Genomic DNA, 26768 nt, shown 5'->3' on the forward strand with positions numbered 1-26768 from the left:
AGTAGTATTTCAGAAGATAAGAACCAGGATCCTGTTATATTGTATTTCCCGCGGCACGGATTTCATACAGATGTTTTTCTCTTTTCAACAGATCCCGGCTCGCGCACTTTTTCACTGACTGTCAGTCAGACCCGCGCTCTGTCAGTGGATGTCTGAAGGAAAACTACGCTGAATGTCTCCTGGCTTATTCCGGACTGATCGGTAGGAACCCTCTTATTTTATATAAGAGACGGATTTATACTAATTCCAGGTCTGTTCTCCGGTAACGCTCCAGGGGGTAAATTTACTAAGCTTCGGCTTTAAATTCCCGGCAGTTTTGTTGCTGTTTACTGTCGGGAATCCATCCTGCGGATTTACTAAGATCAATCCTGACGCAAAACCTCAGGGAAACCACATAATGGAATAGCACAGAGCACAGGTTCTCAAACTCGGTCCTCAGGACCCCAAACAGTGCATGTTTTCTAGGTGCCCTCACAGAATCACAAATGAAATAATTAGCTCCACCTGTGGATCTTTTAAAATGTGTTAGTGAGTAATGACTACACCTGTGCACCTGCTGGGTGACCTGGAAAACATGACCTGTGTGGGCTACTGAGGACCGAGTTTGAGAACCACTGGCATAGAACATCAAATGTCCATCAGTGTTTTCACCTTTACAAGTACAGAAACCCCAGATTTACTAAGCAGCAAGTTCTTTTTCTAGTTATGACAGGAACAAGAGCACAATAAGGGGTACATTTACTGTTCAGCTGTGTTGATGGGGTTTTATAAACTACTATCAACGTCCATCTGTATTAAGGTGGTTTTGTGGTGTTTTTTCCTGGGACTTTGACCAAACCGCCATAAAACTGAAAATTAAGCACCGTAAAATCGCGATAAAAGCGCAGTCCCCAAGTTATAATCAGGGCAATCGTTATGTATAGATAAGGAGGCAGATAACACTGGGGAAATACTATTTAATTAATTTATTAGTGGGGAAATGATAGTTTCATTTCATTAAGAAAGTAATATTATTTATTAATTAAAAGAGCGGTATCAATGAAATACTTATTTTTGTTTTTCCTGATGGGGGGCCCCATTTATTATTTTGTCGCTGTATAAATGATGCCCACAGCATAAAAAAACACTTTTTATTTTTTTCACTAATTAACATTTCATTTATTTTCCCTCTTAATATAATTAATAAACAATATTGTTCTCAATAAAATGAAACATTAGTTTTACCCCAGTTTATTACTAAAATAATATTGCCCCTGTAATAGAATTATCTGTGTCTTCTGCCCCCTTATTCAATACATAATGATTGTCCTCATTGTAAGTGTATTGTGACTCCTCACCTGATTGGCCGGGTAGATGCAGCAGTTTTACGACAGTTTTGCAGCGATTTTATGGAGGTTTTTCTGTTTGTTTGTTTTTTATCAAAATTGCTAAAAAAAAACGCTGCAAAACCGCAGTAAAACAGATGGACATCGATGGCGCTTTACAAAACCCCATCAAAACCGCTGAGATACACTGGTTTGGTGCTCCAATTTGCCAGCGATAGTCCAATGAAACGGCAGCTTAGTAGATTCCTAGTGTTCTATTGTTATTGTATACTGTGTATTTATATTATTATCGTATAGTGTATCTTTATTTTGTTATTATATAGTGTCTCTTTATACTGTTATTATATATTAATTATAATGTTATTGTATAGTGGCTCTTTATATTATTATTATATACTATCTTTTTAGATTAATTTTATTCATTGTCTTTATATTGTTATTATATCCTGTCTCCTTATATTGTTATTTTATACTGTCTATTTAGTTATTATATAAAGTACTGTTTTTATATTGTTATTCTATACTGTCTACTGTCGATTTATATATCATTGTTATATATTGTCTATTTATATTTTTATTATATTATATATTTTTATTGTTATTATATAATTATTATATACCATCTATTTATATTGTTAGTATATACTGTCTATTATATTGTTATTGTATACTATTTATATATTATTATTATTATATACCATATATTTATATTGTTATTATATACTGTCTATTATATTGTTATTGTATACTATTTATATATTATTATTATATACCATATATTTATATCGTTATTATATACTGTCTATTTACTTGGCAGTAATTTACACTATTCCAGAACCTTGTTCCTCACTAATGTCAGGTGACTTGTCAGCGGTCCCACAGGGCGTGGGGTCTCAGGACTATAATATAATAATGTGTGTGAGTCACAGAGGGACGGCTAATACTACACAATGACAATCAGATTGGGTGGGTTGTTTAGGAGACCAGTGGTGGCCCGGAGACCATCACTCAGCCTTCTTGTTGTATATTACCGTGTGAGTCTAGGGTCAGTGAACTGAAGGTAACATTGTTGTTGTGGTTACAGGCACAGGCATCACCCCAAATTACATTGACTCCAGCAGCCTGAGCGTGTCCCCCTGGTGCGACTGCAGCAACAGCGGAAACTATATTGACGACTGCCTGAAGTTCCTAAACTTCTTCAAGGATAACATCTGCCTCAGTAAGTACCTTCAGGAGCTGAGTGCTGGGATACAGGGCAATGCAGCCGTTACTGTGTTACTAATTAATAACCACGCACTGCTCTCAGCCGTTCCCTTACATAAAGGCACAAAGCCGCTAATGGAAATCAATCCCTCTGGCTCGGAGCGCCGGGGAGGGCGAGCACCCCTGTCCTGCACAAAGTGTTTAAAAGAGCACTAATCTTTTATTGTTCATATTTAAAGGGACACTAACCTTGTTTTTAAAGCTCCCCTGTGATTTCATTCATGGAATCGTAATAAAATATAATAATATATCAGCATTTGTACAGTTTCTGGTGCTGAGGAAAGAGGCGTTAAAGAGAAGCTAAATGTTCCTTCTGGGTATTACAGATGTGGCCACATGCACCTCTCCCCAGCTCAGACGCTCAATGAGACCCTCTCTTACAATATGCCGCGCAGTATGCTACGTTCTACCAAGTCCAACAGAAATGCTGATCCTAAGCACTTAGGGCCCCATTCAGCCCCGATCTGGTTGAAAATGGCCGATGCTTTCGGGACTGCACATTTCTCCGGGGGCCACAGTGCGCATGTGCCGCATTGTCACTGCCACCCTGGTCGCAGTGCCCTGTACGCCGCTGCTTGATTGACAAGCTGTAGGCGTTTGTGGGAGAAGAAGGGCGCCGTTGCTCAAAATGGATGCATCACCTCTGTTTTGTGGGACTGCCGAAGCCGGCGACTGCGTCTTCCAATGCGGATTCGCCAGCCTCGGCAGCTTAGATATGGGGGCTATTCTGTAGGGTTGCTCAGATGTCCGATGCTTCGCTCGATGTTCCCGATGGTGATTCTATGCTGCATCTTCAGACATATGCGGCGGATCTGAGAAGCCAGACGTGGGCATCTCAATTCAAAAGACGGCACCTGCATCATACTCATACCGTCTCATATACGCTGCTGCCGAGGACGCAGCACCGGTCACAGCTCCTATACGAGTGACCCTCTCTATGTCTCGGGGCTATCACTCACCATCGACAGCCGCCCCATTTTGTAGCGAGCCCCGTAGCGACTGATCTTCAGTCGCTCATCGGGGCATGCGCACGCCGGACCCGGCACATGCGCAGTGCGCGAACATCGGGCCGCTTGTGAGTGCACGGCTCTTGCGAGCGGCCCTGAATCAGCTCTTGTGTCTGAAAGTGCTTCTATGCAGTGGCCGCAGCTTTTTCTCACGCCAAGTTCCATTGTCCTTCAGCTGCGACTCTGTATGTACTGATTCCTGTGCGATTACAGTCAGAACCCAGCGTCTGTAGTACTGTGAGTGGGGTTTCTCTGCGTCTGTGACTAAGAGACAACATGTAAAGACAGTTACGGCACACTACACCTCCCGGGGGATCTCACTCGTGCTGTATGGCGTATAGACGCTGGGTGTATGAGGACTCATCTGTAGGTGGGAAGGGAAGCATACGGGTAATGGCACTTATGGCTAACCGTTGTGAACATCAATAGGACATAAGAATAGGTGGCAGTTCCATGTTCTGTACACAACACAAATGAGGAAATATGAGAAATATTACAGTTACTTTATTTGTGCAACTGTACTTACTGTATGTATTTAGCTTTGACTCGTGAGCTAAACATCTCTCTCTCCCTAGGAATGGCCATTGACCATCGATGATGGTCGATGGGTTATTTTTCCCCCCTCCAAGGAAACGGAGCTTAGCTCCACCTCTCGACACAACCCGTGAAGTCCCGCCCCCACTCCCTGATTGGCCCGCTGCCCGACCAGTATTAAAACAGGGATGACCATTTGTAGATGAAACCATCGACGGTTAACAGTTGATAATTTCATACAATCGATGTAATCCATCAATGGTGACCATCGATGGGTAACCTAACGATGGCCATCTCTATCTCTCCCTGCTCACAGCACATTAGCCCCTCCCAGCTTTGCTGTATAAACTAAATCACTTTGGGAGAAATTTTAGGTCCTGCTGAATAGGAGGGAAATGGATCAGAGAGGAAGGTTTATGCCAATTATTGTGTATAATAAATTATATACATTTTACACTCAGTAGCTGAAAATTATTGCTAGTTTCTTCATATTTCAGAGGGAAAAGTGCAATGAATATTTAACATTTGTCACATAAAGTCTCAGAATTGTATGTTCCAGGTTGTTTTGTCAGAGGAGTGAAGTGCACTAATGGTATCAGAAAGAAACGATCGTGTCTGATAATGTACAGGGGAGGAAAAAGCACAAGTCCCTCCGTAATAATTCTGATTAAATTATACTTATACATAGACCATTAGTGAAATGCTGGGAGCTGTAAGTAAAATGTGGAGAGACAGGAAGGAGAGGGGTGAAACAAAGGGGCTGCTTACTTCATTGTGTCCAAGGGAATATAATAAATCAGAGAGGGAGGGAGGGAGGGGGAGGGGAGGAGGGGGAGAGAGAGAGAGAGACAAAGGGAGAGAGAGGGGACGAGGGATGGGGAGAGAGACAGAAAGGGAGAGAGAGGGGAGGAGGGAGGGGGAGAGAGAGAGAAAGGGAGAGAGAGGGTAGGAGGATGGAGAGGGAGAGAGAGAGAGAGAGGGGAGGAGGATGGAGAGGGAGAGTGAAAGGGAGAGAGATGGGGAGAGAGAGAGAGAAAGGGGAGGAGGGAGGGAGGGGGAGAGAGAGAGAAAGGGAGAGAGAGAGGAGTAGAATGAAGAGGGAGAGAGAGAGAAAGGGAAAGAGAGGGGAGGGGGAGAGAGAGAGAGAGAGAGAGAGAGAAAGGGAGAGAGAGGGGAGGAGTATGGAGAGGGAGAGAGAGAGAGAACGGGGAGGAGGGAGGGAGGGGGAGAGAGAGGGGAGGAGGATGGAGAGGGAGAGAGAGAACGGGGAGGAGGGAGGGAGCGAGAGAGAGAGAGAGAGAGAGAAAAAGGGGAGGAGGGAGGGAGGGGGATGGAGGGGAGGGGGAGAGAGAGAGAGAGAGAGAAAGGGAAAGAGAGGGGAGGAGAGAGAGGGGAGGAGGGATGGGGAGAGAGAGAGAAAGGGAGAGAGAGGGGAGGAGGGATGGGGAGAGAGAGAAAGGGAGAGAAAGGGGTGGAGGGAGGGAGAGAGGGGAGGAGGGATGGGGAGAGAGGGGTGGAGGGAGAGAGAGAGAAAGGAAGAGAGAGGGGAGGAGGCAGGGAGGGGGAGAGAGGGGAGGAAGGGAGGGGGAAAAGAGAGGGGAGGAGGGAGGGGAACAGAGAGAGAGAAAGGGAGAGAGAGGGGAGGAGGCAGGGAGGGGGAGAGAGGGGAGGAAGGGAGGGGGAAAAGAGAGAGGGGAGGAGGGAGGGGGAGAGAGAGAAAGGGAGAGAGAGGGGAGGGAAGAGGGAAAGAGAGTGAGAGGGGAGGAGGGAGGGGGATAGAGAGGGGAGGAGGGAAGGAGAGAGGGGAGGAGGGAGAGAGAGAGAAAGGGGGAGTGGGAGAGAAAGGAAGAGAGAGAGGGTAGAGGGGGAGAGAGAAAGGGAGAGAGAGGAGAGGGGGAGAGAGAGAAAGGGAGGGGAAGGGGGGAGAGCGAGAAAGAAAGGGAGAGAGAGGGGAGGGGGAGAGAGAAAGGGAGAGAGGGGAAAGGGGGAGAGAGAGGGGAAGGGGGGAGAGAGAGGGGAGGGGGGGAGAGAGAGAGGGAGAGAGAGGGGAGGGGGGAGAGAGAGAAAGGGAGAGAGAGGGGAGGGGGGGAGAGAGAGAAAGGGAGAGACACAGGAAGGAGAAGGGTGAAAACAAGGGCTCATTACTTCATTGTGTCCAATAGAAAATGATGACGTGAGGGAACATAATAAATCAGAGGGAGGGAGAGAGAGAGTGTGGGGGGATAGAGAGAGAGGGGGGACGTAGCGCTTCACCATACAATGTCAGGTAGACACCTGTATCGGGCTGGATACAACGTTACCCATATTGTGTATACAGAACTAAGGTTTGATCCAAAGATGGATGCTAATGCCGTCGCCGCTGCAAATTTGTATTCAGCCGCTGTGCGAAAACATGCAAATGTGAAAGCCGCCAGGATTTGTATTGAGACGCCCACAAGCAGCATCGCAAATCCAAACAACAGCGTACAAAGACGCAGCTTATTCCGCAGATCGGTCAGTTATCGGATTTCTGAGTAGCCCTATGCTTATTCAGAATGGGCGCCCAACCGTTGCCGAGTCTGAGTCGCCACCCAAACATTGCTGCACAGTCATGAAACTTGACACATGCGCAATGTGAGTCAGGCGCCCGCGCAGATCACGAAAGACGCTCAACTGTGTAACCATCTACATCGTGCCCATCTCTGAATTCAGAGATGGACGGAGAAGCGCACGCAGCAGCAACTATTGGCGGTAACCCGACTTTATGCAAGTTCCAATACAAACTCCCTCCTGGTGTACATCCGTGTGTATGACTGTCAGCGCCTGTACACGCACTGATACCGATTGGTGCATCCTTCTACGCCCCTATCGCTCACACTATCAAAATTTGCACCAGCCCCATGGCAGCTGGGCTTTCTCCGCCTGACTACGGCCCTCTATGGCTGCGGCTGTGCATCTGGGAAAGCAGCTGCTCGCACCGACACGCCCGCATCACGCCGGTATCACGCCCACTGAACGGACCATTTTTGCATGCACTACTATATTCTGTAGGTACTTTAATAATGGCCAGTATACCGTAGATTATATATATATATATATATATATATATATATATATATATACACACATATATAGCAAATCCAAAAGAAACTGTCACTCTGAGATTTTAGCAAATAATATATTTCTGGTCGACGTTTCAAGGCCGCAGCCCCATCATCAGGACCCCATCATAGTAAAAGCAGGTATGTCTTTATTTGCTAAAACCCCCGAGTGCCAGTTTCTTTTGAATTTGCTGTTCATTGTTCACTGGGCGCCAGGGGATATTATTGGAGGTTTTTGAGTACTGGCAGTCTTTGGATTTATTTATATTTATGTGTATATATATATATATATATATATATATATGTGTGTATATATATATATATATATATATATATATATACATACAGTCAGGTCCATAAATATTGGGACATTGACAAGAATTTTCATATTTTGGCCTCTATTCACCACCACAATGGCTTTGAAATGAAACAAACAAGATGTGCTTTACCTGCAGACTTTCAGATTTAATTTGAGGGTAATTACATCCAAATCAGGTGATCGGTGTAGGAATAACAACGGTTTCTATATGTGCCTCCCACTTTTTAAGGGGCCAAAAGTAATGGGACAAACTAAACAATCCTAAATCTAACTTTCACTTTTTAATACTTTGTTGCAAATCCTTTGCAGGCAATTACAGCCTGAAGTCTGGAACGCATAGACATCACCAGACGCTGGGTTTCATCCCTGGTGATGCTCTGCCAGGCCTCTACTGCAAATGTCTTCAGTTCCTGCTTGTTCTTGGGGCATTTTCCCTTCAGTTTTGTCTTCATCAAGTGAAATGCGTGCTCAATCGGATTCAGGTCAGGGGATTGACTTGGCCATTGCATAACATTCCACTTTTTAGCCTTAAAAAAACTCTTTGGTTGCTTTTGCAGTATGCTTCGGGTCATTGTCCATCTGCACTGTGAAGCGTCGTCCAATGAGTTCCGAAGCTTTTGACTGAATATGAGCATATAATATTGCCCAAAACACTTCAGAATTCATTCTGCTGCTTTTGTCAGCAGTCACATCATCAATAAATACAAGGGAACCAGTTCCATTGGCAGCCATACATGCCCACGCCATGACACTACCACCACCATGCTTGACTGATGAGGTGGTATGTTTTGGATCATGAGCAGTTCCTTTCCTTCTCCATACTCTTCTCTTCCCATCACTCTGGTACAAGTTGATCTTTGTCTCATCTGTCCATAGGATGTTGTTCCAGAACTGTAATGGCTTTTTTTAGATGTTGTTTGGCAAACTCTAATCTGGTCTTCCTGTTTTTGTGGCTCACCAATGGTTTACATCTTGTGGTGAACCCTCTATATTCACTCTTGTGAAGTCTTCTCTTGATTGTTGACTTTGACACATATACATCTACCTCCTGGAGAGTGTTCTTGATTTGGCCAACTGTTGTGAAGGGGTTTTTCTTCACCAGGGAAATAATTCTTCTGTCATCCACCACAGTTGTTTTCCGTGGTTTTCCGGGTCTTTTGGTGTTGCTGAGCTCTACGGTGCGTTCTTTCTTTTTAAGAATGTTCCAAACAGTTGATTTGGCCACACCTAATGTTTTTACTATCTCTCTGACGGGTTTGTGTTGATTTTTCAGCCTAATGATGACTTGCTTCACTGATAGTGACAGCTCTTTGGATCTCATATTGAGAGTCGACAGCAACTGATTCCAAATGCAAATGTCACACCTAGAATCAACTCCAGATCTTTTACCTGCTTAATTGATAATGAAATAACGAGGGAATAGCCCACATCTGTCCATGAAATAGATTTTGAGTTGATAGTCCCATTACTTTTGGCCCCTTAAAAAGTGGGAGGCACATATAGAGACCGTTGTAATTCCTACACCGTTCACCTGATTTGGATGTAATTACCCTCAAATAAAATCTGAAAGTCTGCAGGTAAAGCACATCTTGTTTGTTTCATTTCAAAGCCATTGTGGTGGTGAATAGAGGCCAAAATATGAAAATTATGTCAATGTCCCGATATTTATGCACCTGACTGTAAGTGTGTATATATATATATTCTGTTATAGGTGCTACCATTACTGCTGTCTAGCTCGGTCAGTCAGGTTACCAGCAGATTGAGCATGTATGGACTAGGCAGGCATACTCATACTCACTGAAGAGCGTGTGTGAGATCATTGTACAGCCTTAGCGAGTGGGACCGATGGGAGCTCTGTGCCCGATTCAGACCCGCTCGCTAGATGCATTCGCACGCAGCCAAAGTTTGCAAATCCCACGATCGCACGGCAAGGCATTAGCACGCCCACTATGTCTTGGTGTGCGATTGCGGTGAGTATTTAGACGCCCACCAGCCTGTATTAAGACGCCCACTTCTACACGTCATCACCAGGATGTGTATGCAACCATCGGTAACATCGGGTATCATCGGAAGCGATCGCAGCACTTGTGGCTGACCATACCCTACCGCAAGCACTGCGAGTGCTTCAGTGTAAAATTCAGCCATGTGACGTGTACTATGATGCTGCCTCTTAATTATGCGCACCTCTGAAATGGCGATAAGACGCTCAGGTACGCCTGCGTTCACAACACCACTCCCCCTTTACCGTCGACCAACCCCTGTCACCACCCACAAACTGCTCGTCCTGTCACTCATTCTAGCAAGGTGGCTATGCGCAAATGGCATGGACTAGTTCGCATGCGCAGAATGCAAACATCGGCAGGCTGCGTGCGAACGCATCCTGGCGAGCGGGTCAGAATCCAGCTCTGATTGTCCTGTTTATCACAACACTGTCATAAGCCACATATCTGCCTTCTTATAGGCTCTAATGGGCCTCAGCTCAATGTTTTCTATGTATAGCAGCATCCCTTGTGTAAGATACGGAGGCATTATAACACAGCAGGTTATCAGACACTGTCCCAGAGAGCTTACAGTCGTCAGATAGAGGAGCACTGTAGCATCCGCTGGGTACTGCACCAGACTCACAGGTTAAGCACTGTCTGCCTGACTAGCAGAAATAACAGCACGCAGCACATTCCGGTTTGATTTCCTGTGCTATAAATCTGAGATCCCCAGGATTCCCTGAAGACCTGATTAAAATTGTTTTCTATTCATTTACCATAGAAGCAGGAAAATGGGAAGTTAGCGCAGGTCTGCGGCCCCTGCTAGGAGCACAATGCCTGTGAAATTACTGTAATATTTTAAACTTCTGCAATGTAAACTTTTATCATTTGCTTAGTATGCAGAAGGAATGATTCTCCGCGTCCTCCTACGGTATCTTCTGTCGCCTGATTACCGGCACAGAGTTCAGGCACGGGGCAAGCGAGCGCTACTGAGATTGTATTATATATGCGCAGTGGTTTACAGAAATGTTGTTACTATAGGAAACATTAAAATGTACAAAGGGAACCAGTCACCCCCAAACTACAATGTGCTCCAGACATGGCGTACGCAGTGCGTCCGTCCTATCCGTACAGTTGGTTTGTCATCATCACCGCGCAGGAACAACAGCCTATAATGATACCCCGGTTACTCCTTTTAGCGATAGATGCAGTAAGGACATCTCTGCGTCACCAGTACATGCACGCTGCGGAAGGTACTCCCTGCAAATGTTCAGTATTGCACCCAGCACTTTATGTAGATTAGTAACTGTCTGTGCTCCTGCAGATCAGTTCTGCGTCCTAGGCCGCCATTTACCTTGATGGAACAGGAACGTCCTAAGGCTTTCCATGCAGTGAGCGGGGTGCCTCTTCAGGCACACTGCAAGCTAGAAAATGCTGGCGGAGCGCTTCTACAGGGAGCCGGCGGGATGACGCCCCCTCAGCTTTGCAATCCGCACTGCGCCACAGGTCACTAACCTATGTAACCTATGTAATTCATTTATTTTGCTTTTTGGTTATTTTTGTGTATAGAAAATGCGATCCAGGCTTTTGGGAATGGTACAGATGTGAAGCAGCAGCCTGACCCATCCACTCACACCACATCGTCTTCCGTCCTCTCCAAGACCAAATCCAAGGAGCCCGGCATCTCAGACACCCTGCACATCAATAATGAAATCCCGACACACAACGGCCTGCCCGCCTGTGCCAACCTCATACAGGTAAGGTGTATACCTCATAATAGCAGCTCTGCCCCCTACACTGTACCTGTCACCTACACACAATGCACAACGGCCTGCCCGCCTGTGCCAACCTCATACAGGTAAGGTGTATACCTCATAATAGCAGCTCTGCCCCCTACACTGTACCTGTCACCTACACACAATGCACGACGGCCTGCCCACCTGTGCCAACCTCATACAGGTAAGGTGTATACCTCATAATGGCAGCTCTGCCCCCTGCACTGTACTTGTCACCTACACACAATGCACAACGGCCTGCCCGCCTGTGCCAACCTCATACAGGTAAGGTGTATACCTCATAATGGCAGCTCTGCCCCCTGCACTGTACCTGTCACCTACACACAATGCACAACGGCCTGCCCACCTGTGCCAACCTCATACAGGTAAGGTGTATACCACATAATGACAGCTCTGCCCCCTGTACTGTACTTGTCACCTACACACAATGCACAACGGCCTGCCCGCCTGTGCCAACCTCATACAGGTAAGGTGTATACCTCATAATGGCAGCTCTGCCCCCTGCACTGTACCTGTCACCTACACACAATGCACAACGGCCTGCCCACCTGTGCCAACCTCATACAGGTAAGGTGTATACCTCATAATGGCAGCTCTGCCCCCTGCACTGTACCTGTCACCTACACACAATGAACAACGACCTGCCCACATGTGCCATAGGCATACTGCATATCATTTTACTCAGCAGCCATAACACCCGCAGTCACACACACAGGACATAGGCATACTGCATATCATTTTACTCAGCAGCCGTAACACCCGCAGTCACACACAGAACATAGGCATGCTGCATATCATTTTACTCAGCAGCTGTAACACCCGCAGTCACACACAGAACATAGGCATACTGCATATCATTTTACTCAGCAGCTGTGACACCCGCAGTCACACACAGAATATAGGCATGCTGCATATCATTTTACTCAGCAGCTGTGACACCCGCAGTCACACACAGAACAAAGGCATGCTGCATATCATTTTACTCAGCAGCTGTAACACCCGCAGTCACACACAGAACATAGGCATACTGCATATCATTTTACTCAGCAGCTGTAACACCCGCAGTCACACACAGAACATAGGCATGCTGCATATCATTTTACTCAGCAGCTGTGACACCCGCAGTCACACACAGAACATAGGCATACTGCATATCATTTTACTCAGCAGCTGTAACACCCGCAGTCACACACAGAACATAGGCATGCTGTATATCATTTCACTCAGCAGCTGTAACACCCGCAGTCACACACAGAACATAGGCATGCTGCATATCATTTTACTCAGCAGCTGTAACACCCGCAGTCACACACAGAACATAGGCATGCTGCATATCATTTTACTCAGCAGCTGTAACACCCGCAGTCACACACAGAACATAGGCATGCTGCATATCATTTTACTCAGCAGCAGTGACACCTGCAGTCACACACAGAACATAGGCATACTGCATATCATTTTACTCAGCAGCTGTAACACCCGCAGTCACACACAGAACATAGGCATGCTGCATATCATTTTACTCAGCAGCTGTGACACCCGCAGTCACACACTGAACATAAGCATTCTGCATATCATTTTACTCAGCAGCTGTAACACCCGCAGTCACACACAGAACATAGGCATACTGCATATCATTTTACTTAGCAGCTGTAACACCCGCAGTCACACACACAGGACATAGGCATGCTGCACATCATTTTACTCAGCAGCTGTAACACCCGCAGTCACACACAGAACATAGGCATGCTGCATATCATTTTACTCAGCAGCTGTAACACCCGCAGTCACACACAGAACATAGGCATGCTGCATATCATTTTACTCAGCAGCTGTGACACCCGCAGTCACACACTGAACATAAGCATTCTGCATATAATTTTACTCAGCAGCTGTAACACCCGCAGTCACACACAGAACATAGGCATACTGCATATCATTTTACTCAGCAGCTGTAACACCCGCAGTCACACACACAGGACATAGGCATGCTGCACATCATTTTACTCAGCAGCTGTAACACCCGCAGTCACACACAGAACATAGGCATGCTGCATATCACTATACTCAGCAGCTGTAACACCCGCAATCACACACAGAACATAGGCATGCTGCATATCATTTACTCAGCAGCTGTAACACCCGCAGTCACACACAGAATATAAGCATGCTGCATATAATTTTACTCAGCAGCTGTAACACCTGCAGTCACACACAGAATATAAGCATGCTGCATATAATTTTGCTCAGCAGCTGTAACACCCGCAGTCACACACAGAACATAGGCATGCTGCATATCATTTTACTCAGCAGCCGTAACACCCGCAGTCACACACAGAATGATATGCAGCATGTCTATGTTCTGTGTGTGACTGCGGGTGTTACAGCTGCGGACAGTTTATCATTGTAATCAACAGAAGCTACTTGTCCTATCTAGTCGCATCGTTGTGTGAATAAGACTCATTTGAAGGTAAATAGAAGCACAAAAAGACGCTTGGCGCTATTAAGTCACACTGAGCTGGCGCGTTATGTGTGGCGTGACTTGTAGCACACGGAGAACAGATGTATGTGAGCACATCTGTGTATCACATCCAATATCTCTGTTCTGTGCAGGATGACGCTCAGTAGATATATACAGTAGCAGTATGCTCAGGGGGTCACTGGGTCCGGCCCGGACCCCCGAGTGAGTGATTGTGCCAGCTCAAGACGGGAACATTGCGGGTGTATGGCTGTATGTACAGTATGTTGTGCACATGTGTGTAAGGCTGTATGTGTGAGTACATGTGTGTATGGCTGTATGTATGTGAGTACATGTGTGTATGGCTGTATATATGTGGTACACGTGTGTAAGGTGTAGGTGTGAGTACATGTGTGTATGGCTGTATGTATGTGAGTACATGTGTGTATGGCTGTATATATGTGGTACACGTGTGTAAGATGTAGGTGTGAGTACGTGTGTGTAAGGCTGTATGTGTAAGTACATGTGTGTATGGCTGTATGTATGTGAGTACATGTGTGTAAGGCTGTATGTATGTGGTACACGTGTGTAAGATGTAGGTGTGAGTACATGTGTGTAAGGCTGTATGTGTAAGTACATGTGTGTATGGCTGTATGTATGTGGTACACGTGTGTAAGATGTAGGTGTGAGTACATGTGTGTATGGCTGTATGTATGTGGTACACGTGTGTAAGATGTAGGTCTGAGTACATGTGTGTAAGGTTGTATGTATGTGGTACACATGTGTAAGATGTAGGTGTGAGTACATGTGTGTAAGGCTGTATGTGTAAGTACATGTGAGTATGGCTGTATGTATATGAGTACATGTGTGAATGGCTGTATTTATGTGGTACACGTGTGTAAGGTGTAGGTGTGAGTACATGTGTGTAAGGCTGTATGTATGTGGTACACGTGTGTAAGATGTAGTTGTGAGTACATGTGTGTATGGCTGTATGTATGTGGTACACGTGTGTAAGATGTAGGTGTGAGTACATGTGTGTAAGGCTGTATGTGTAAGTACATGTGTGGATGGCTATATGGGTGTGTATGGCTGTACATGTGAAGGGTCATATCTGTACATAATACATGTAACTGCAGAAGACGATGCGTCTCATGGCGCAGACATACACTGATATGACAATATAGTCCAACTTCTGCTGTTATTTCCAGTCAGCCAACATGACACATCCCAAATGTAACATAAAGATACAATGATAAGATGCAGCGTCTGTGACACATCCTAAGCACAGCGACATAACAGCTGTCACACAGGGGGGCGACTCAGCGTGGCTCCGGTTATTGGGATAATTGCTGTATGTGGACCTAGTGTATGGTGCTTCCGCAGGGTCTATGGGCGAGCGAAATTCTCTAACATAGGCTCCATCTGCAACTGTGATGGACGCTTGGCGCTATTAAGTCACACTGAGCTGGCGCGTTATGTGTGGCGTGACTTGTAGCACACGGAGAACAGATGTATGTGAGCACATCTGTGTATCACATCCAATATCTCTGTTCTGTGCAGGATGACGCTCAGTAGATATATACAGTAGCAGTATGCTCAGGGGGTCACTGGGTCCGGCCCGGACCCCCGAGTGAGTGATTGTGCCAGCTCAAGACGGGAACATTGCGGGTGTATGGCTGTATGTACAGTATGTTGTGCACATGTGTGTAAGGCTGTATGTGTGAGTACATGTGTGTATGGCTGTATGTATGTGAGTACATGTGTGTATGGCTGTATATATGTGGTACACGTGTGTAAGGTGTAGGTGTGAGTACATGTGTGTATGGCTGTATGTATGTGAGTACATGTGTGTATGGCTGTATATATGTGGTACACGTGTGTAAGATGTAGGTGTGAGTACGTGTGTGTAAGGCTGTATGTGTAAGTACATGTGTGTATGGCTGTATGTATGTGAGTACATGTGTGTAAGGCTGTATGTATGTGGTACACGTGTGTAAGATGTAGGTGTGAGTACATGTGTGTAAGGCTGTATGTGTAAGTACATGTGTGTATGGCTGTATGTATGTGGTACACGTGTGTAAGATGTAGGTGTGAGTACATGTGTGTATGGCTGTATGTATGTGGTACACGTGTGTAAGATGTAGGTCTGAGTACATGTGTGTAAGGTTGTATGTATGTGGTACACATGTGTAAGATGTAGGTGTGAGTACATGTGTGTAAGGCTGTATGTGTAAGTACATGTGAGTATGGCTGTATGTATATGAGTACATGTGTGAATGGCTGTATTTATGTGGTACACGTGTGTAAGGTGTAGGTGTGAGTACATGTGTGTAAGGCTGTATGTATGTGGTACACGTGTGTAAGATGTAGTTGTGAGTACATGTGTGTATGGCTGTATGTATGTGGTACACGTGTGTAAGATGTAGGTGTGAGTACATGTGTGTAAGGCTGTATGTGTAAGTACATGTGTGGATGGCTATATGGGTGTGTATGGCTGTACATGTGAAGGGTCATATCTGTACATAATACATGTAACTGCAGAAGACGATGCGTCTCATGGCGCAGACATACACTGATATGACAATATAGTCCAACTTCTGCTGTTATTTCCAGTCAGCCAACATGACACATCCCAAATGTAACATAAAGATACAATGATAAGATGCAGCGTCTGTGACACATCCTAAGCACAGCGACATAACAGCTGTCACACAGGGGGGCGACTCAGCGTGGCTCCGGTTATTGGGATAATTGCTGTATGTGGACCTAGTGTATGGTGCTTCCGCAGGGTCTATGGGCGAGCGAAATTCTCTAACATAGGCTCCATCTGCAACTGTGTATCAGAGTCAGTATACCGAGAGCAAACGTACAGCAGGTTAGGAGTGCCAGCCCTGTACTCACCCCTGGGGGGGGGGGCTGTATGGAGTCTGAGAGGTGCCAGCCCTGCACTCACCCCTGGGGGGGGTTGTATGGAGTCTGAGAGGTGCCAGCCCTGCACTCACCCCTTGGGGGGGGGCTGTATGGAGTCTGAGGGGTGCCAGCCTCGCCATTGTGTCTGTACTCATTGCTTATATGTGGGCAAGGCAAGCTGAGGGCTTGCTGACATAAATCTGTAGTGACTTGCACTAACTCATGTGAAAAATAGACCTTAATTGCCAAGTAAGCCGTTAAGAAACTTTTTATATTACAAATAACCCCAATATATGGAGGAAATGAGAAGAGACAGAGAGAGAGAACATTGATACATAACCAGACAAACCATAATCAGACAAGAGCAGCACTTCCAGAGTTATAGGCACAGGAGCAGCTAATTCTAATCACACGTGTCACTGCTCTCCATCTTATAATCATCCTATAATATTATAATAATAATTATAGTATCACTTCCCCACCATGCAATTAGCAAAACTTACAGATTATGTAGGGATAGCTGCCCAATACTGATCCTCTTGTCCTGTACGCTGGGTGTAATTCTCAGTATTATTCTGTATATATGAACAGCCGCCCAATACTGATCCTGTTGTCCTGTACGCTGGGTGTAATTCTCAGTATTATTCTGTATATACGAACAGCTGCCCTATACTGATCCTCTCGTCCTGTGCGCTGGGTGTAATTCTCAGTATTATTCTGTATATATGAACAACTGCCCAATACTGATCCTGTTGTCCTGTACACTGGGTGTAATTCTCAGTATTATTCTGTATATATGGACAGCCGCCCAATACTGATCCTGTTGTCCTGTACGCTGGGTGTAATTCTCAGTATTATTCTGTATATACGAACAGCTGCCCTATACTGATCCTCTCGTCCTGTGCGCTGGGTGTAATTCTCAGTATTATTCTGTATATATGAACAACTGCCCAATACTGATCCTGTTGTCCTGTACACTGGGTGTAATTCTCAGTATTATTCTGTATATATGGACAGCCGCCCAATACTGATCCTGTTGTCCTGTACGCTGGGTGTAAATGTCAGTATTATTCTGTATATATGGACAGCTGCCTAATACTGATCCTCTTGTCCTGTACACTGGGTGTAATTCTCAGTATTATTCTGTATATATGGACAGCCGCCCAATACTGATCCTCTTGTCCTGAATGCTGGGTGGAATTCTCAGTATTATTCTGTATATATGGACAGCTGCCCAATACTGATCCTGTTGTCCTGTACTCTGGGTGTAATTCTCAGTATTATTCTGTATATATGAACAACTGCCCAATACTGATCCTGTTGTCCTGTACGCTGGGTGTAATTCTCAGTATTATTCTGTATATATGAACAACTGCCCAATACTGGTCCTGTACGCTGGGTGTAATTCTCAGTATTATTCTGTATATATGAACAGCCGCCCAATACTAATCTTCTTGTCCTGTACCCTGGGTGTAAATGTCAGTATTATTCTGTATATATGAACAACTGCCCAATACTGATCCTGTTGTCCTGTACGCTGGGTGTAATTCTCAGTATTATTCTGTATATATGGACAACTGCCCAATACTGATCCTGTTGTCCTGTACGCTGGGTGTAATTCTCAGTATTATTCTGTATATATGGACAACTGCCCAATACTGATCCTCTTGTCCTGTACGCTGGGTGTAATTGTCAGTATTATTCTGTATATATGGACAACTGCCCAATACTGATCCTGTTGTCCTGTAAGCTGGGTGTAATTCTCAGTATTATTCTGTATATATGGACAACTGCCCAATACTGTCCCTGTTGTCCTGTATGCTGGGTGTAATTCTCAGTATTATTCTGTATATATGGACAACTGCCCAATACTGATCCTGTTGTCCTGTATGCTGGGTGTAAATCTCAGTATTTGTATCTGTATCTGCCAACTAAACGGTAGACGTAAAAAAACTTTATTTGATACTATAAGCTTGGTATTTCTATTTGATGTGATTTTGTATCGGATTTCGCTATCAATTTATGCTCAATTTTGAATACAATGTTGCATTTCTGTGCATTTAATTTTCAATGAAGTATAAAAAGTCTTATGCTTTGACTCATTACCAGAACCTACTAGTTGGTTTATTTTACTAATTGTTTTTTTTGACTATAGACCAATATTAAAAGTAACATTTTATTTCCATATACATTATTTCAGGTGTGCACCCCTAAAAGGGATTTTCTTTTGTTCTCTTTGCTTGGTATTGGCAGTTCCTCACAGCCCGGGGGAGCAGCACCAGCTCGTACACAGACACCTACTATTCCAGCTAATATGTTCATGGGCTGTGCAGGATATAAAACACCTTGTACCAGTTTATGTAGGATCGCTGCCCAGTACCGATTCTCTTGTCCTGTATACTGGGAGGTATTCTCAGTCAGGGCCAGATTAACAATGGGGCGGATGGAGCTACAGCTCCAGGCCTCCACATAAAAATAGGCCCATCATCATGACAACATGATGATGACTGGCCATCTGCTCTCCACACGGTCGGCCATAAATCATAAGTAGTAAAATTGTATTTCTATTTACCTCACAAAATTAAGCATTTTTTTTCTTTTACATATTTAGGGAGTCATTGGGACTGAGAGTATAGGGGTGTACACGCCCACATGGCACTGGCCACACCCACATGGCACTGGCCACACCCACATGGCACTGGTCACACCCACATGGCACTGGTCACACCCACATGGGACTGGCCACACCCACATGGCACTGGTCACACCTCCTCTCTTTTGATTATAGGCCCTTGGTCATTTCAGCTCCAGGTCCATGTAGCCCTCAATCCGGCCCTGTTCTCAGTATATATATTATGCTGTCATACCCCTTATCCACTGCCACAATTACCCGCGTCACGGCTCGCTATAAAAGTGTCCTTGAAAAAAAAAACGGAAATCCGATCCTGGTCGCTGCCAGGAAGGACTCGGGTAACGGTGCAGTGTAACCGACGTAACCCAGGTCATGCCTCAATCCAGTGGAATGGCTTCTGGAGCACTTGGGGATGACATCAGGGGCGTATCTATAATGGGTGCAGGGTGTGCGGGGAACACGGGCCCTGGGTCCAGGGGGGCCCCGCACAGCACACCCTGCACCCATAATATTACTTACCTCTCCGGAGTCCCACGTCTGCGCTGGGGTCCGGCGCTGTAAAACGAATGGAAAATGGCTGCGGCGCCATTTTCCCGGTTATCTGTGCATACACTATAGTGCCCAGAGTCTATGACTCTGGAGCTGGCCGCACACAGCTCAGTGCGGTGCCGACTGCCAGGCGGAGAGGAGGGGGCCCGTGTCGGAGACTGCACACGGGCCCCCTCCTCTCTAGAAACGCCCCTGGATGACATCATCTCCAATCATCCACTGTAACGCTGGAAGACCCCGGTCTGGTGTGAATGGCTGGACCTGGGAAATAACCTGGGTCCATCCGCCAGTGTGAAAGGGGTAAAGCTATGACCCGTGCAGGGTTTGAGCTCAGTGTCCCGGGTTGGAGCCAGGTTTTTGGTGGAAAAGGGGAATTACTATGCTGGGGGGGAATTATCCGTCTATGTCACCTCGCTTTTTAGGGGGCTTATCCCGGGGAAATCTTTACTCATCTCTTCTGTTCTGTGTTTCCCTGGTAGATGTAACTAGGAAAACAGCCCCAGATCCAACGACATCATTTACTAAACTGTCTACTGGGCCTCTGGGAACTGAGCATTTTTCAGTGTGGAATTGTCTTCTAAACAAAGAGTCATTAGCAGCAATCTACATATACTGCATATATAAATATCCGCAAAGCTTCATTACAATACATCTAGGCTGTTTGCGGGACCACCAGCAATTATCACAAGAGCGTGTTGAAGAACAAAGGGAAATTGTCAGTCCAACATCAATATATCAGCCAGTCGCTATAATGAGCTGCCAGGAGCCGGTTCCAGCTAATTAATGCAACTGATCATGCTCGCTCCTGGTGCCGTGCCATTAATTCCTCTCGCTAAAATGAGAATCCTGTAACCAAGTAAAGCTTTGTGCGTCTCCTAAGGAACGCGCCATGACAAACGTTATTCATTCTGTGCGAGCAAGTGACGCCGCGTGACTCTGGCTAATAAAAAGGCTGAAATGTCTCAATTAATTAATATTTTTTTCTTATTACAGGCACAGAAACTAAAATCAAACGATTCTGTGGACACTCAGCTTTGTCTGGCCGAGGTAAGAGTCCCGCCCGCCACCTTTCCTGCTGATGGGATGAGGGGGCCTTTACATCTAGGGATAGATTTAGGAAGAGCCGCGCTGCTTGGACGGTTCCAGGTGACAATTTAAAGCGGCCTAACATTAAGTGTAAATCCCCGGCGTACTTTGCACTTTCAGTAACGTGAGTGGCGCTTTAAACCCGCTGAGTAAGCTGCCACTTCGTAAATATAGCCCCTAGGCGCCTTTTACTTTCATTAACGGTTTAGTGGAACACTATTAAAGTTTGGTCATGTGATATGAGAGGGCGGGGCCAAGTTACTGTCCGTTAATTGGCAAATGGATTAGTTAAAGGCAAAAACATCTTGGGGCAAAATATACATAAAAAGAGGGATGAGGACCCAAGATGGACAGAAGGACGTATGCCGGAGAACAATAAATAAGGCAAAAATATAATATCACATTTTACACCTAAATCAATAAAAAATGAATATAATAGAGCGAGACACAGTATTTCATGTATTACTAAGGTTTGGATGGAGATTTTAATTTTTTTTTTTTTTTAAAGTTCAGCGCAAACGCTACATGAAATGAGACATTAATCCAGTTCGGTGTCGATGAATAATCTACATTTTATTTTCACCTCCTTTGAAATTATTGTATATTCTGCCCAGGGCTCTTACTGAATGGGGAGAGGGGGATATGGGGAGTGGGCCTCTAACCTCTGTGTTCTGGTTTATGCATGTTATCATACAGTAATTGTTGTATTGGCTCCTGGTGAGGGTGTTGTGCCGTATTTCCCGGTATATGATGGAGGCAGTGTGTAGATCGTAGCAAGGACTTGGAACTTATCCTAGTCTTCATCGCGTTCTGGCCAGTCTGTAACGCCAGGGAACGATCTACCCCCCAACAGTTATACATGCTAAATCATGGCACAATAAGCCCCACTCCCACTGCCCACTTATGTGTTAGCTCTGCCCCTATCATGGTCCACGATTTGGGGCAGTTGGTCGGTATGTGACTGGCTGTTAGAAAGTTTTACATGTGCTCATGTTGGGTTATATACTAGAGTATCGGCCTGTATTACCCACACTACCCGTGAGCCTGCGCAGTCCCTGACGCCTCACATCTCCGTCTCTTTCTCTTGCAGCAATCGCTCGGAAAAGACAACATGGTCGGCAGATCATCCAGCGACCACACGTCTACAGACAGCTCCTCCGGCACGCCATCCAGTCTGTGCGCAACGCTTCTCACGCTGACCACGTTACACTCACTGCTCCTCACCTCCACCACACTGACTTTATAGCCCGGACTTCAACCCATGGACCTGTTCGATAAAAAAATATATATATATATATCAATATATATATATTGCATATGATTAGTATTATCCAGTTTCCTACCCACCCGTAACACCTGAAGTTGCCATTCCAGAAGGAGAATGAAGCAGAAGAACGCCAAACGCTTTTGTGGGTCTGGGGGCGGCGCGGTTCCTGCTGTGCTCTGCGCATGCCTTGTGTTCCTGACAGTTTGTACATTTGGTTGTTACTGAAATGTATTTTTATTTCCTCCCCTACCCCCGGAGAAGAAGTCGTCCTTCTGTACACCTTCACATCAGTACTTCTCATTATTTTTATTTCTCCAATGAAGCCAAATGTAGATAAGCCCCAGTCCGCGGCGTGTTTTCCACCAGTGGAGTTCCGGGCTGACCAGAGGCTCCTATCGGCCCGGTGCGTGTAGCCAGCTATTAATCCTTCGTCTGATTTCTGTTTAAACGTTTCGGTTCTTTGTCTGTTATATTGTTGAGTGGTCCTGACGTGTGCCCGGCACTCATACTCACTTCAGTGGTAAAACATAAGAAGACGCCATGTTTGCGCCAGCGGGAAAGTAATAGGCTATGATTTTGGTATTTTGATTAGTTTCCATTTAAAAAAAAAAAATGGTGTTTCCCGCGCAGAGCTTGATTCCAGGCAGTGATGTTCCTGCGGCTCAGGGCGCACAAGTAGCGAGCTTCTCTGCCGCGCCGGAGCGGCCTCATGTACATATGGAGGTACAAAGCGTCTCATTATAAGATTCTGCCTCTCTGCATTGTTTCAGCTTAAGCATATTCATATACTGGCTTCCAGATGACTGGATTTATAATACGTGTGCTTAGAACCTCATACCGAGAGCTTCATTACGGATACATTTCACAGAAGACAAAGTGTGTACACATGAAAACAAGGAGCGCCGTGTTTGCCTTAATGAAGCATGGTTCCGTAATCCTGCGTATACAGATGCGTTCTCTGCACACCGCACACACACATAGGAATGTGGCATGCACGTCGCTGGATCTAGACTGAGCTTGGTTCTCTCAGCAATGTGCAGACTGCCGGACTCTCTGTGTACTGGCAGAAGCCTCCCGGGGAGCAGACAGACCTCACTCCACTATCACTTTCCCATTGGTTGCGGATTAGTTCTGAGATTGTGTAAATGGAGGCGCGGTGCCAACCTGTAACGCAACGTTCATCATCCAAATGCCCACTGGGGGCATGAGCGACCAGTTATATTATGTGGGTCGCATAAAGGACATTTTCATATGAAATGAGTCCCCATGTTATTGTAGTAAAACATCTATAGTTCTGAGCAAGCTGTGACATTGGACCAGTGAGTAGTCTCTATGTACAGAGCTGGCAGACCGGTGTCTGCGATGTACGTAACTAATCCCACCTGTGATTCCAGCCATCCGCAAGGTCCCCCGACACCGGCCTGCATCACACACAGGAGACACCACTGGAAGGCGACCAAGAGTTCTGTCCCCAGCAAAGGCTTATGTGACATATAACCTGCGGCAGCCTCTGCGCTGTATGGCGCAAATGCATTGGTATTTATAAAGGATTTCAGGGCTTAGGATCAATATCTGCAGACAGAGGGCCTGATTCATTACGGATCGCAACAGGGTACGCAGATTAGTCGATGGTGGGTGCTGCGTATGCGTGAGTTAGCATTGCAATCACCCATGCCGACAGAAAGCCATCGCAGAGCGAGTGATGGGAGGTCAGCGTTTGGGGGTGGTGACGGGGAATGGTCAGAGAAACACAGGCGTGCCTGTTCATTTGAACGCTGTTGCATGGGCGTGCATAAATTAGCCACTGCGTGCGACGAGGTTAGCAATTTCTGAGTAAGATCTGAGCATGAGGGGCCGATGTTACTCGATGTTCCCGATGTATACAGGGGGTCACTCAGACCCGCTCGCGAGCGCTGGACACTTGCAAGCGGGTCGATGTTGCCCCACTGCGCATGCGCACGACGGAGGGAGCTCCGTCGTGTGCATGCGCGAGACCCGGATAGCGACGGGAAATACGTCGCTCCAGGTCTCGCACCAAAGAGGGCATGCTGTCGATGTTGATTGACGGCACGCCCCCTTTGGTGGGCGTGCCGGGGGCATGGCTGCCAAACGGAGGCGTTCCCATGGGAACGCCTACCATCTGAAGCCGGCCCCACTGACATCACTAGTGATGTCAGTGGGAGTGATTTTGGCTCTGATAGAGCCAAAATAACTCCAGGACTTGCGGCAGCGAGACCCTACCGCAGAGTCTCTGTCGCAAGCCCGATGGTCGCGATGGTCTTGACCATCGCGACCATCATCATGGACACTCGCATAAGCTGTGGGTGGTAACCCACAGCTATGCGAGCGTCCATAAGGCCGCTCCATTTTCATGTAGGAGGGCCCTGATTCAGAGCGAACGCTCTGGTCAGAGCGTCCGGCTCTGAATCAGGCCCACAGTATGCAGGACTGTTCTTACGGATGTGAGATAGCGATAGTGAGGTCTCTATGCTGGCAGTGCGACGTCTTTGCGATTGCAGTCATTAGCATATTTTCGCAGCAGACCTGTGTGCGTAATCACAGCCGCGATCGCAATAGTGATCCGTAATGAATCAGGCCCAAAGACTGTCGCAATGGTACTTCTCATTATTTAGCCAATACGTCCCTCACAATGTGCTGTTACTGGGGCTGCACCTGATCCCTGGCTGAAGCGTTAGTACATTGTCCAGGTTCCTCCTCTTAGTAAGACTGACATTTATCCATTGTTATCATGTTAGACGTCCCGCGTCCCTGCTGTAGGAAAGCCTGTGGACAGACACATCTACCATGGTTTAGCAGATATGGAACATTGGAAGAAACAGGATTAGATTCCCTGCTGCTAATATTCCATAATCTTATATCCGTGAGAACAGTCCCAGGAGAGCCGACAGCTGTAATCCTGCTCATACAAGGTCTCCTAAGTTGTAGGACGATTCCCAAACGTCAATTATTTCATTATATTTAGGATTATTGTCACTTTGGAAGATACATTTGTAGCATAGAGCTGTGGTAGCAGAAAGATGTATGACACAGTGTGGCCGTATTTCACAGAGGGGGGTCTCACTGCCCTGTCTCACAAAGGGGGGTCTCACTGTCTTGTCTCACAGAGGGGGGTCTCACTGCCCTGTCTCACAGAGGGGGGTCTCACTGTCCTGTCTCACAGAGGGGGCTCTCACTGTCCTGTCTCACAGAGGGGGGGTCTCACTGTACTGTCTCACAGAGGGGGGTCTCACTGCCCTGTCTCACAGAGGGGGGTCTCACTGTCCTGTCTCACAGAGGGTGGTCTCACTGTCCTGTCTCACAGAGGGGACTCTCACTGTCCTGTCTCACAGAGGGGGGTATCACTGTCCTGTCTCACAGAGGGGGGTCTCACTGCCCTGTCTCACAGAGGGGGGTCTCACTGTCCTGTCTCACAGAGGGGGGTCTCACTGTCCTGTCTCACAGAGGAGGCTCTCACTGTCCTGGCTCACAGAGGGGTCTCACTGTCCTGGCTCACAGAGGGGGGTCTCGTTGTACTGTCTCACAGAGGGGGTCTCACTGCCCTGTCTCACAGAGGGGGGTATCACTGTCCTGTCTCACAGAGGGGGGCCTCACTGCCCTGTCTCACAGAGGGGGGTATCACTGTCCTGTCTCACAGAGGGGGGTCTCACTGCCCTGTCTCACAGAGGGGGGTATCACTGTCCTGTCTCACAGAGGGGGGTATCACTGTCCTGTCTCACAGAGGGGGGTATCACTGTCCTGTCTCACAGAGGGGGGTATCACTGTCCTGTCTCACAGAGGGGGGTATCACTGTCCTGTCTCACAGAGGGGGGTGTCACTGTCCTGTCTCACAGAGGGGGTCTCACTGCCCTGTCTCACAGAGGGGGGTATCACTGTCTTGCAGCCCTGGGTCTTACTGTGCCCTGTCTCACAGGAATAGAGGAAGGTCTCACTGTGTGCTGTCTAGAAAGGAATAGAGGGTCTTACTGTGCCCTGTCTCACATAAATAAAGGAATGCTTCACTGTGTGCTGTCTAGCAGGGGAGGGTCTCGCTGTGTGCTGTCTAGCAGGGGAGGGTCTCGCTGTGTATTTGCCTTTGATGTCTCCTGAGGGGTTACAGCCTGGTAGGAATAAGCCCCAATGTCTTCTGCACACATGGGAGATGTACAGTCCGCTAACTGCTGGAAACAGGCGACATCGTGTAACGGAAGCGCTTACACTGTCATTCTCCAAAGCCATTCACTTATGTTCATATCAGTGATTACTATGATGATGTTACTTATTTTTAATAAAAGTGTTCAAAGCTCCTCTGCTTGTGCGACTTCTTCCTTTATAGAGAATAACTGACCAGAAATGATTATTTATATAATGAGCATTATCCATATATAACACGTAGTTATCTACTATTTCTCTGTAAGAACTGGCGCCACCCCCCCAGTGTTATCATACCCCACCCACCCCCAGTGTTATCATACCCCACCCACCCCCAGTGTTATCATACCCCACCCACCCCCAGTGTTATCATACCCCACCCCAAGAGTTATCATACCCCACCCACCCCCA

General features: G+C 46.5%; 1 protein-coding gene across 1 annotated transcript in view; it reads left to right on the top strand.

Moving 5' to 3' along the window:
* Window positions 1–26512, top strand: part of GFRA1 (GDNF family receptor alpha 1) — a 239581-nt gene extending 213069 nt beyond the window's left edge. The window contains exons 5-9 of the mRNA XM_088466456.1: window positions 92–201; window positions 2410–2544; window positions 11080–11267; window positions 20849–20902; window positions 22032–26512. Coding sequence (XP_088322582.1) covers window positions 92–201; window positions 2410–2544; window positions 11080–11267; window positions 20849–20902; window positions 22032–22187 — 643 coding nt within the window. The 3' untranslated portion in view covers window positions 22188–26512. The remainder of the gene's footprint in view (window positions 1–91; window positions 202–2409; window positions 2545–11079; window positions 11268–20848; window positions 20903–22031) is intronic.
* The last annotated feature ends 256 nt before the right edge of the window (window positions 26513–26768 follow it).

The sequence above is a fragment of the Taudactylus pleione genome, unplaced genomic scaffold (genome assembly GCF_031769625.1).
Source record: "Taudactylus pleione unplaced genomic scaffold, aTauple2 ptg003137l, whole genome shotgun sequence".
NCBI lineage: Eukaryota > Metazoa > Chordata > Amphibia > Anura > Myobatrachidae > Taudactylus > Taudactylus pleione.